This window comes from Mesocricetus auratus, unplaced genomic scaffold, assembly GCF_017639785.1.
Source record: "Mesocricetus auratus isolate SY011 unplaced genomic scaffold, BCM_Maur_2.0 Super-Scaffold_4256, whole genome shotgun sequence".
NCBI classification, from domain to species: Eukaryota; Metazoa; Chordata; class Mammalia; order Rodentia; family Cricetidae; genus Mesocricetus; species Mesocricetus auratus.
In genome coordinates, this window is record NW_024429182.1 from 50,368,425 (window position 1) to 50,381,742 (window position 13,318).

General features: G+C 42.0%; 1 protein-coding gene and 1 pseudogene across 1 annotated transcript in view; both read left to right on the forward strand.

Moving 5' to 3' along the window:
* Positions 1 to 13,318, forward strand: part of LOC101829652 (solute carrier family 22 member 19) — a 54,864-nt gene that overhangs the window by 26,661 nt on the left and 14,885 nt on the right. The window contains exons 5-6 of the mRNA XM_005063885.4: positions 4,272 to 4,395; positions 9,447 to 9,562. Coding sequence (XP_005063942.1) covers positions 4,272 to 4,395; positions 9,447 to 9,562 — 240 coding nt within the window. The remainder of the gene's footprint in view (positions 1 to 4,271; positions 4,396 to 9,446; positions 9,563 to 13,318) is intronic.
* On the forward strand, positions 12,487 to 13,242 carry LOC106022588 (annotated as a pseudogene).

Below are 13,318 nucleotides of genomic sequence, written 5' to 3' on the forward strand. Positions count from 1 at the left end.
AACACATCTTTACATAATTAAACAAATGCAATATGTCTTTGCATAGTCAAACAAATATTCTTCCACATAAACAAATGAAACACATTTTCCCAAAGTTAAACAAGTGTACTTATCTTTGCATAGTTAAACAAATATTATGCGTCATTTCCCCCTTTTTTGTCTAAATAAAAAGGAAGTTTTTAATGTAATAAGACTAAATAAGAACAACTATTAAAAATTACATTTACAATATTCAGTCCATTTGCATTTGGCAAATTCAGAGAAAATACTCCATTATCTATCCTATCTTGGTGAGTTCAAAGTTGTGTACCTAATTTGCTTTCTATCTGAACTTGTATTACCAACTCAAAATTATTTTTTAGATCTCACAACATTTTCTTAGATAAACAATTTAAGCTTTTATGTTTCTCAACCTTATAAACTTTATATTTCTTTTTCATTTTTTAATTTTGGTTTTTCAAAACAGGGTTTCTCTGTGGCTTTGGAGATTGTTCTGGAACTAGCTCTTGTAGACCAGGCTGGTCTCGAACTCACAGAGATCCACCTGCCTCTGCCTCCCGAGTACTGGGATTGAAAGCGTGTGCTACCACCATCTGGCAAACTTTGTATTTCTTTTGTAAACTTCTTTTCTGAATTTGGTAACAAGGAAAACTATAACTATCATCAGAGTCTGAGAAGGACATAATGCTACCTGAGTAAACAGGAAGTACAGAGCAATCACCTTCCAAAACTATAAAAATGACAGAGACAGCTGACTGCCTGGATTGTCACTCAAGGTTCCTCTGTAAAGTTGGGGCATCCATCTTTGACCTACAGGTCTAGAATATCTGACGAACTTCTGTGAAGCAGAAAATTTGAAGGACTGTCCCACCTTGTCTTGGCAAAGTTTGGCAGTCTTTTTCTTTTGATCCTGCTTGTCCAGTTTGTACAGTGTACTGTCAGAAATTGAGACAAGGGCAGTTTCTAGCCCAAATGGGAAATGAAGGGCTGTGGATTCCTTTAAAATTAATAGAGACCAGATTTGATCTGGGGAGACCTCCTGAAATCTTGGCTATAGACAGAAAGAAATAAACTTACAAAAACTACAAGACAGGTGACATATATGCTGATCACCTGACATGGGAACAGCTCTGAGACTGGATGAGACATGATAAATCTTGTTGGTTACAGAATCTTCATGACTTATTACATGACATCCTTTCATATGGCATGAATAGAGGTTTGGCTATACAGTACAAACAAACTTATAAAGTTGACAGATGTCTTTTACCTGCTCAAACATAAAGCAAAAAAATCATCTCCCTGTAGGCTCCTTTTTCTTTCTTCCCCTGAACCTAAATTCTTTGCCCTAATTACTGTCCCTGCTCAGAAATTCTGTCTGCATCTTCCCCCTACTATTGACCATTCAGTTTTTTACTAGACCAATTAGGCAGGCAAAGTAAAGCAGCAACACATCTTTACATAACAAATGCAACACATCTTTACACAGTTAAACAAATGGAGCACATTTTTGCATGGTTAAACAAATATTCTTCAGCAATTAGGAGCCACTATTATGGGAGTAGTGATTTGTGGAGGAGAAATGCTGTGTTGCTTTTCCATGTTTTTTTCTGTTTCTGTTATGGGACGTGTACATCTGGAGTTAGTCGGTTGGTTTTGTTTTCCTTTTATTTTTTATATTTTTATTTTTAAAGTGTCAGTGCTATTGTTTGCATGTTCAGTGGAAGACTAAGTCCCCCTAGGGTTGAGATGTTCCTTTCCTCTGTGGGACTGGTTTTCAGGGCGGAAGATCTGGGTCTAGTGTTCCTTTCCTCTGTGGGACTGGTTTTCAGGGCTGGAAGATCTGGCTCTAGGGTTCCTTTGAGTGTCTGGTGTTGTCCTGTGTCAGTGAGGCCCTTCCAATTGGGTTGACACCATTTCTGTGAGTTAAGGAACTCTTTTTTTTTTTTTAATGTGTAGCCCAGGCTGGCCTCGAACTCGTGATCCTCCTGCCTCTGCCTCCTTCAGCAAATCCTACCGGCGTGCGCCACCACAACCGGCAAGGAACTCTTTTTAGTTCTCACCCAGAGTCATATCTGGCCCATCCTAGTTCCTCAGCTACTGCTGAGATGTGGAACTTCCTACACATCTGTAGTCCTTCCTTCCTGTCTTCCTTCCTTCCTTCCTGTCTTCCTTCCTTCCTTCCTTCCTTCCTTCCTGTCTTTCTTTCTTCCTGTCTTCCTTCCTTTCATTTTCTTTCTTTCTTTCTTTCTTTTTTTCTTTGAGACAGGGTTTCTTTGTGAAGCCTTGGCTGTCCTGGAACTAGCTTTGTAAACCAAGCTGGCCTCAAGCTCACAAAAATTTGTCTGGTTCTGCCTCCTGGGTACTGGCATTAAAGGTGTGTACCACCACTGCCTGCCACACACCTGTAGTCTTAACCTGGAGTTAAAAATAGGTACTTCCATGGGCCCTCAGCTTTCTTTGAAGTTGGTCAAAAATGTGGAACTCTATAAGCAACAATCTTTTCACATATATTTAAAAATGTGTCATTGGCCTGCACTGAATGATCTGTTTGTTCTACCTTGTCTCCTATCCTTAATACTTCATTTTCTCCATCATCCATTCTGTTGATGAGGCTTTCCACTGAAGTCCTTTTTTCCCCTCCCAAAATTGTTATTTAATTAAATTAATTCCTCTCTCACCCTGACCTCAGCCTCCCCTCCCTCCTATCCTCCCAGTCTGTCCTCTACCCACTGCGCCTCCATTTCCCTTTAGGAAAGAACAGGCCTCCCAGTCATAGCCACTGAACATGGCATAACAAGATTCAATAAGATTAGGTATAAGTCCCCACATCAAGGCTGGATGAGCCAACCCAGTAGGAGAAAAAGGTCCCACAAGCAGGCAAAACAGCCAGAGACACTCCTACTTCCATTGTTTAGAGTTCAACTAAAAATTTAAGCTAAACAACCTGTTGTGGTGGCACACAATTGTAGGATTTGCTGAAGAAGGCAGAAGCAGGAGGATCATGAGTTTGATGTTAGCCTGAGCTCCACTGAGGTTTCTATGAGTTAATTGCTGTATTTTTCATTTTCAGCATCATTTCAGTTTGATTTTTCTTCAGTAATTCTATCTTTTCACTGAATTCTGTTTTTGTATCTTGCAATGACTTCCTTATTTATTTCTCTCTTTGTTTTCAATTTCTTGGAGCATATTAACATATTATTTGAAGTGCTAAATATAGTTATAATCATGTTGAATTATTTGGGATTTTTTCTTGTAATTTTTATTATGGGTCATTATTATGGGATTAGTCATTTTTGGAAGTATGATGTTTCATGGTTTATCCTGTTATTTCTGTGTGGAGACTGAAGCAGTTGGGGAAATTTGTTGGTTGAGCGTTTCCTTTTTGCTTATGTTGCCTTTTTCCTTTTACTAGAGACACTTAAAATGTTCAGTAGAGGACTAAGTCTTAGTATGGTTGAGATGTAATTGTCCTCTGCAGATTGGTACAGTGAGTTTCTGCATTGCCTGGATGGGCCTGAGCAGGGAAGCTGGGGTCCTCTACTTCTTGTAAGAGGCTATGTGGTCTTAGCTCCCAGAGCAAAATCATACCCTTTCCTCTTTTAAAAACACTTTAAAAGTGCTATAATATTGTCGGCAGAGAAGCAATATTTGATTAAAAAAACTCTAAGAGGTGATTACAGGCTTGGTACAATTATATGAGTTCATACAGATAAAGAAGCAAATTTTCTTCACATTTATTCATATAATTTAAATCTTCACAACAAATCAATCAACATTGTGGCACTGATGCTCCCATTATATAGATGATAAACTGAGTCAGATTCATCTTTAATGAGTGGCTAAATGCCATTAGGTGCTTGGTGTAGGAATGGATACAATTCAGATGTTATAATTGCTATATAACATTTTTCCAGAGGTCCTTAGTTTTGGAAAAAATTTTATGAATAAATGCTTCTTACATTCAAAAAAGAATCTAGCAAAGTACTATATAGGTGTCCCTTGTGTCTCTTCAGTGAACTCCATGTAAATTTGCATGCAAGTCCTGGCAGGGAGGCCAACATGAACTATGGTTCTGCACTCCAGAAGTACAAGTGTACTGCATACGCAAATTGTTTTCTAGTGAAGGTACCAGACAACATAGGATTATATTTACTGCTATAACAGAATTAATTGTAGTCATTAGGATAATAATAAAACTATCTAAGCACAAATATGGTGCAAAAAATGACCACATGAAAATTGATTTTACTTTCAATATTCTTGAGCAGGTGGTTGTCAGAGTCAGCTCGGTGGCTGATTGTGACCAACAAACCTCAAAAGAGCTTACAGGAGCTCAGAAGAGCTGCACATATGAATGGAATGAAGAGTTCTGGAGACACCCTAACCATGGAGGTGAGCATAATGGGAGTTTATTATGACACAGAAGAAACACAAGCCTGATACATATATGTCTAGGTGTCAAGATGCAGTATGCTACTATTTACTATATTGCACACATGCATTTCTTTCAAAAGGGACTTTTGCTTATTGGATTTAATTTGTAAAAACTTATCCACAGAATTTTATTCACTTTAAAACTTTTAAAGCATATATTAGTTATATATAATGATGAGTGTTATACCATTTTCATATATGTATGTTACATATTTTTATCATATTTATCACTCATTGATTTATTCTTCTCTTACCCCTGCTTATCCCTTTCCTCTTTTTAAACAATCCTTTTGTGCTTTGATGTCTTCTTTTGTGTATGAAGCAAGAAGTAAATTAGGGTTAGCTATAGAAACATAGATGAGATGTTATTTACAGGACAGTGGGCAACTTACAGTGGTTATTCCATTGAAGAAAATGTCTTTCCTCTCCCAGAAATTATTAACTGACCGTCAGTCTTGAAGATCAGTAGGCCTTTATGACCCTTTTCATCTCGCAATGACCAGTAAGTCCTGAAGAAGGGAAATGGCATTACAAGCCTCTCTACTTCTACAATGGGTTGTTGACTGGACTATTTGGGCAGCTCTTGTGTACGTAACCACAACAGCTAAGAGTTTAAGTGTGTAATGGCCATATAAGGCCTTGAGAATAGAATTCTATGTATCCCACCCCCTCCTCTTGCTCTTAAATTCCTCATGTTGTCCCTTGAGCCTTGGAAGGGCTGATATAGATGTCCGATTTAAGGAGGAGCACTCAAAAGTCACTTATTTTCAGCCCTTTGACCAGTTAGAGTTTGCAGTAACTGTATGCACTATAAAAAGAAGTTTCTCTGACCATAGCTGACAGCAGTGTTGTTATATGGACACAAAAAAGATATTTAGATGGCAATGTACTGGTACATCATATCCAAACAAAACAACTCCCGAAACAGCAACAGTAACTTCCTGTCTTTGTTTCTTTTCTATTAGCATAACAAAACCATGACCATGGCAACTTATAAAAGAAAGCATTTAATGTGGGGACTCAAGGGTTAGAGTCTATGGTGGGGAGCATGGCAGCAGGCAGAAAAGCATGGTACTAGAGTAGGGTGGAGAGAGAGAGAGAGAGAGAGAGAGAGAGAGAGAGAGAGAGAGAGAGAGAGAGAGAGAAGAGCAAGCTAACTGTGAGTGGCATAGCTTTTGAAACCTCAAAGACCACCCTGAGTGATACATCTCGTCCAACAAGATCACTCCTCCTAATTTTTCCTAACCAATCCCACCACATGGGAACAAAGCATTCAAGCGCATGCGCCTACGGGCTCCATTTTCATTAGACCACCGCACTTCCCCACTAAGGTCTATAATTTGCACAGCTATTGGTTTTCACCCAGGTTTGCTATACTAAATAGGAGTTCTCTCCTTTGGTATCGACCTCAGCTCCAATCAAAAGGTGGCTTGTTAACTCCATGGCAGTGGTGCCAACACTGTACAAGCAGACACACCTCCCCTGGCATGTTACAGTGGGGCACACGTGTTTACAGATGAGTATATTATTGATGAAAAATTTCCTGCATAAGTCTGCATAGCATGTTTTCAGTTCTGTGAAAGATAGCCAGTGGGGAGAAAGTTTCAAGCTTAATGTTAGCTCGATTTTTCTATATCCTGGTAGCAAATGTCCTTACTGGTAGTTCTGGTAGGAAACCATAAGCAATGGTATGGTCAATCTGGCAAGATCTAGAATCACCTAGGATACAAGTCTCCAGGCATATCTGTGAGGGTTATTTATATTAGTTTAGTTTCTGAGCATGGCTGTGAAAGATCATCTTGATTAAGATGAACTGGGAAGATACCTTAAAGAGGGAAGCACCATATTCGGGGCTTGTGTTCTGGACAAGGTAAAAAGAAGGAAGCTAGTGAAGTATGTTGAAGCATTTATCTAATTATTCTTTATGAATAAAACATTGGTATCAGTTATTGGGGTAAGAATCTGAATGATCAGAGAAGCAGCAGAGCAGCCACCAGTGTGACCTCCTATCTCTTCTGTTCCTCCATCCAAAAAGCCCGAGATCTTTTCTCAGCCCCTCCTTACTACTTCCTGTCTCTCTATCTTCAGTCCTCCAAAACTTCTATGGTTAATTTTGGTCAGCTAGTGGTTAGTTCTGCCTTCTGACTCAAAGCAAACTTTATTGTCAGAGTGCACTCGAAATATCACACAGCAGTATATCAGTTACTTTTTGTTGCAGGAATAAAGTAAAGAGATTATTTGGTTTATGGTTCTAGATGGAAAGTTCTTAATGATGATGGAGGTATGGCAGAAAGCAGGCATAGCAGCAGGAGACAGAGAGAGAGAGACCTGGAAATGGGATTTGGCTTTAGACATCTAAAGCCTATCCCCAGTGATGTATTTCCTTCAGCAAGGATCCACCTCCTAAAGGCTCCATATCATCCTCAAATAGCATCATTAACTTGGGACCAAGTGTTCAGTTATATGAACCCATGGTAGACATTTCTCATCGAAATTACTCTCTGGACTCTGTGGGTTCATGGCCATATCGCAATGTAAGGTGCATTTAACCTAACTTGAAAAGTCCCCATGGTCGTTCACAGTCTTGAGAACCTTTCTAAAGTCTGAAGCACAAAGTCTCTTCTGAGACTCAAGAAAATCTCTTAAAAAAGAAAGAACCAAAATCTCTTTAAAAAGAACCAAAGCAAGTTACATAGTTGTAACATACAATGGCACAGAATGCAATTCCCATCCCAAATGAGAGAAATGAGTGACGAAACCATGAACAAAACAAGACCAAACTCCAGGACAAACACCAAGTCCTGCAGTCCCATGTCCAGTGTCTAGATATTTAATTTCAAAGTGCTTGGATTGGCTCCACGACTTCAGACTTGCCGCCTGCGGCATACATCTCTCCAGGCTTTCAGCTCCTTGTATTCAGCTCTCCTTGCAGATGGCCCTGGCACTTCCTACATCTGGGTTTCCACTGAAACTCAGGCTTCCCTTTCACAGCTTTATGCAAAGGACTCTGAGGACCTCCTGGACTCTAAGTCACTTCTTGCAGTGACTCCAGCACTGGCACACATTTGGCTGGCCCGTGTCTTTCTGAAACTATGGAGGAAGAATCTATGACCCCATCACTCTTGCATCTTTAATGCCTCTAAAGTCAGCACTTCATGCGTGATACTGCCAAATGGGGCTGCGGCAGCTTGGGATGGGCCCTGGCCCACGTTGACTACAGCAGCTTTTTATGTTGAAACAACTGCTTTTTCTCTTAGACTTTCTCCTTTCACAAGCTGGAAGCTTAGATGGTGGGGTCTTGCTCTTCAGCACACTTTCCATCGTTCCAAAGAGCAAGAAGTCTTAATGGCTTCAGTTTCCCTAACAATGACAGCCTTTCTTTAAACACATGCCTTGGTTGCAAAACATCCTAGTGACCTTGTATTTTTTTCTCTGCAAACTTTATATTTTCCATTTCTTTCTGCTCTATTTGCTCTTTTTCACTGCAGACCTGTGTAAGAGTTTTCAGTTAACACAACCACCCCACAGACTCAGTGGTCTTCTGTTTTGAAATGTTTTGCTAAAGACATCAGTCTGCTGCCTGTTAGTTTAGTTCAGTGTTTCTCAACTTTCCTAGTCCTGCAGCTCTTTAACACAGTTCCCCAACCATAAAATCATTTTTTGTCGATACTTCATAACTGTAATTTTGCTACTGTTATGAATCATAATGTAAATATCTGTGTTTTCTGATGGTCTTTGGTGACCCTTGTGAAAAGGTCACTTGAACTCCAAAGGGGTCATGACCCCACTGGCTGAGAACCACTGATTTAGTTTCATGCAAATTCTCAGGATATGGGCAGAAAACAACCATATTCTTTGCCAAAAAATTGTATCAGAGGTCTGTAGCTCAGCTGCTAATATTGTTTTCCTCTGAAACCTCATGAGTTAGGTTGTGGATGTACATATTACGATACATGGGACTAGGATAATGTAGGATAATTTTATTCGGGGAGAAGTCACTTACATGAGAAGCCAGTAACCCACACGTTCCAGCTCCGAGGATTAATGCCCACCTGCTCTCTGTGATCTGACTGGAACCCAGAGTGAGCAAGCCTGTCTGGGACTCCAGACTAAATCCCACATGCTCACGTATGCACCTGTGACCATGCTCAAAGAGGCGTGGTCGGCACCACAGGTGTGTCTGGTGGATCTCTCATTACTTTAGGTCTCCATCATTTGCCTGGCTCTCAGCCCCACTGTCTTCCAGACTCCTATTAGAATGGCCTATTAAGCTCTGTTTACAGCAGTAGTAACATTTTTTAGCGCAAAGCTTCAAAGTCTTCAATGTTCCTCCAAAAACAACCTGGTCAGATTCTTTCTAGCAACAACCCACTCTCTGCTATCAACTTCTGTATTAGTTACTTTTCCGTTGCTGTGATAAGAATACTATAACAAAAGAAGCTTACAGAAGTTTACTTGAGCTTACAGATCCAGAGGAGAATTCATAGTGGTGGAGGAGACATGGCAGTAGGGAGCTGGAGTAGGGAGCCAAGAGACTGTATGTTTAACTACAAGCAAAAACCAGAGCATGCAAACCGGAAGTAGGGTGAGGCTGTGAATTCTCAAAGCCCTTCCACCTTCTAGACCCAGTGCCACCAACTGGGTACCAAGTGTTGAAAATACCTGAGCCTATGGGAAACATTTCTCTGTCAAACCACTATAGACCTAATCCAAATGAACTTTCTCTGACTTTTCTCTTCTTAGTCTGCATCTCTAACATACACCCCACCTTCAGGGTTCTAAATCTCTTTAGACTTCCTTGCTTAGCATATCCTTACTGCAGAAATCTTATAGTTGCCTTAGGTTCACATTTCTTGTCACTTTTATAGCTGACACTGCTTCTTTGATGTTTATATTTTTCACCAGACAGAAACAGTAACTATTGATCTAGTTCCCTGCAGGTGCCTAGCACACCCACAATATCCATCATTTTGTGACAGTTAAACAGTTCATGAATGCTGTTGTTGAAGGTTGTGATAAGCACCATGAAGGAGGAGCTAGAGACCTCACAGACAAAATCTTCTCCGTGGGACCTGTTCCGTACACCCAACATGCGCAAGCGGATGTGTCTCCTGTCCCTTGTGAGGTAAGCGTCACATAGTGCCTATAAAGATAGTTTGAAGATATAATTCCTCACTGATATATTTGGAGATAAAAGATGAGAAATTCCTGCAGCTGGAGGTAGTCAAAGGGTTTAGAACATAGGAACACAGACTAATTGTACAGTGAGGGGTATGTCCATCAACCACCTACTGAGTTTAGCATTTGAGATTGATACAAGAACCTCTGTCATGGTACAAACTTGGACCCTGAGTATGTCTATTTGTCTGTTTCAATTTCAAAAGACATAAAAATTTGAAATTAAGGTGCACAAATGTAAACATCTCAATGAATACATATAGTTATATAACCCTCAACCAGCTCAAGATACAGTGAAAATTCTACAACTCTGGAAGAAATCATTGTGTACCCCACAAACTCTACTACACCTTCAAAAATTCAGTAGCAATGATATGTCCCATCATCATACAAAGATTTTTGTATGATTATAAAGCTATCATTTGCTTTAAATATTCCAGATAACAAATTATAAGCATGCACAGATAAACTAATAAACACAACCATTCTCCTTGGAGAGAAAGAACAGTTAATAAAAACATTCTGTCCAGCTGCAAAAGCTTGTTGGTTTCCTATGGGCTGATGGCAAGAGGAGGCTGCTCCAGTGGTTAGCCAGGGGGTATCAGCTGGTTAGCTTGGGGAGCTGTGGTCAGCAATGTTCATACAACCTTTAAGGGCTTCTGAGAAACGCTTTAGGTTTCTGTTTCCTAGAAAACCCCAGCTCAGGTGGAGGTCATGCCATTACCATGAGCACTGCCACTTTGGAGCCTGCTTTGGGGACCCAGCGTTCCAGCCTTTTGTTGATGATAAACCATGGTTGTCCTCTGAGTACTTCCAGCTGAGTGAGGATATTGGCAAAGGGAGTCTGGAATGTTGGGCCAAAGCAGGAGTCAAACTAGTAGGCAATGGTAGGAGACCTGAAGGAGTACTGTCAGAAGTGTTTGGTTCACTGAGCAATGGGTCAGTTCACTAATTCTTTCCTGGAATAACCTGAAGAGACAGAGGGTAATTGCTCCTATGACTAGGATAGAGGTCAGGGGCCTGAGGAGAGGTGTGAGGCAAGAGTCCATAGGAGACTGTAGTGAAAGTTCTGCACTGGTGTCTTCCCCCAGAGGTGCGTTCTGTGTGCCAGCTCAGAATTCTTGTTTACCTGGCCAGATTGGCTTACACAGTAACAGAATAATCTATTGAAGAAGAGACAAATGCCTGCTTTCTCAGCAGTCAGCAAGTCAGGGCCTTGTGGTTTTGCAGGACCTCTGAATCTAGAGAGGTGAACTGGTTCGGGAGTCATAGTAGAGCCAAGGTTGATTTCCACATGGAACTTGCCAGCTGGGCAGAGATCTGCTCGGATAGATGCAGACTATGGGTAGAAGGTAATGTTAAGGAGCTTAGGGGGATCTTGGACATAAATTTGAAACTTTCAGTTCTGTTGCACAGTCCTGGTGGATGGGAGAGTGGAAAGGAGCCCCAAGACCAGGGGACTGAAAGGACCCATTCCCAGTGACAGGCAGTAGGCAGGAGAGCTTAAGCTGTTCACTGACTGGAGTACTTACCAGACAAGGGATCCGGAGCAGGTTTGAACTGTGGCAGATGAAGCCAAGTCGTGACTCCCTGAAGCTTACATAAATGTGTTCAAGTCGACAAGAAGAGCTCATCTGTCCCACTGCCTGTTTTTGTTTGCTTTGGGATCCTCACTGTAGGGAAAGGGCTAGTAAGTGTCTGCAGAAAGCTCAGGCAGGTGCATTCCTTGGAGTCATAGCAAGAATAAAGCCTGAAAAGTCAGCATAGACATGAACATTCATCTGTAAGAAGATAGACCCTTCCTGGCAGGGAAGAGAGCAAAGGGAAGGGAGAGCTTGAGGGCTTGGAGGATAGTTCTTGGACAGAAACATGGAATTCTTTCCTCTGGCCTGTTGTCCTTACATCACCTGACTACAGGAGGACTGGGCAGACATAAGTTGAGCAGAGATGTCTCCAGCACAAGGAGAAGTACTTTTTTTAAATTAAGTTTTTTCATTTATTTTATATCCTGATCAAAGATTGCCATCCCCACTGCTCCCATTCCCTCCTCCACTCCCCCTCTGCCTCTCTGCCCCAATCCACCCCTCTTTCACCTCTGTTCAGAAAGGGGCGGGTCTCCCATGGATGCCAACAAAGCATGGCGAATCAAGTTGAAATAGGAATAAGCTCCTCCCCTTGTGTTAAGGTTGGGTAAGGCGTTAGGAACAGGTTCCCAAAGCCCACAAAAGCATTAGGAACTGGCTCTGCTCTCACTGCTAGGAGTTCCACAAGTAGACCAAGCCACACATATGCGCAGGGCCTACGCTGGTCCCATGCAGGCTCCCTACCATCAGTCTATAGCCTGTGAGCTCCCATGAGCAGGCCTGTTGCTTCTGTGGGTTCCCTCATAATGACCTTGCCCCCCATCTCATATAACCCTTCCTCCCTCTCCTCAACAGGATTCCTCAGGCTTGGCCTAGTGCTTGGCTGTGCATCTTTTCCACAGGTTACTGGACAAAGGCTCCCCAGTGATAACTGGGGTAGTTACCAGCCTGATTACAGGAGATGGCCAGTTGATGCTACCTATCCACGATTGCTAGGCATCTTAGCTGGGGTCGTCCTTGTAGATTTGTGGGCGTTTCCCTTGCATCAGGTTTCTACCTGACCCCAAAATGCCCTCTTCTCAAGTAATCTCTCTCATTACCCTGCCTTCATCCATCCCTCAATCCTATCTTTTTAAACTCCACACTTAGAAAAGAAAACATCCAAAGGAAGTTTAAAAATTTTGAACTTGTGACTATGATAATTTTAATTGTCTTTTAAAAAAGTTTTATTAGAGAGCAGTGCAGCAGAGCTGGGTCCTGATTCCTGCGTCTTAGGGTCCCCGCCGAGATGCCGTGCTTCGCCCTGACGGTTATCTGCCATGGCGAAACAAGATTTAATAAGGGGAAAATCATTCAAGGGCAAGGAGTAGATGAGCCCCTTTCCGAGACTGGGTTTAAGCAAGCAGCTGCCGTTGGTTGCTTTCTGAACAATGTGAAGTTTAGCTTTCTCCAGTGAAATCACGAGGACTAAGCAAACCATATTTTGCAAAGACATGGCGGTGAAGTATGGCCCCAGACTCCGAGAAAGGAAGTATGGGGTCGTAGAAGGCAAGCCTCTAAGCGAGATGCGGGCCATGGCCAGAGCCGCTGGGGAAGAGTGTCCCGTGTTCACTCCACCCGGAGGAGAGACCCTAGAGCAGGTGAAAGCACGCGCAAAGGGTTTCTTTGGTTGTATTTGTCAACTAATCGTGGGTGAGACGGGCCAGAGAGAAAGCATCTTCCTGGGGCTCCGGGCAACTGTCTGGAGAGCTGTTTCCCTGTAGGAAACCAGTTGCAGTTGCACCCTGATGGTGGCACCCTGGTTTAGCAGCCTGCATCTTAGTTGTGAGCCATGGAGCTTACATGAGAAGCCTCTTTGGTTACCTTCTGAGTGACCTCAAATGCTCATGGCCAGCAACACTAGGCAAATTAGAACTCGCGTCAGTCACTCCCAATACTGGAATTAGTGTCTTTATCGTAGACTGTGAGGAAGGGCGCGAACCAGCAATTCAGTGTTTGTATGAACTTCCAGGAACATCTGAACGGAGTGAGCGAAAAGCACTAAGTTTGAAGTCCTTACATTGGAAACCGCTGAAGGGAGTGAGTGCCTTGGCCTCTTGCACTCGCGTCCTTGGCTCCTG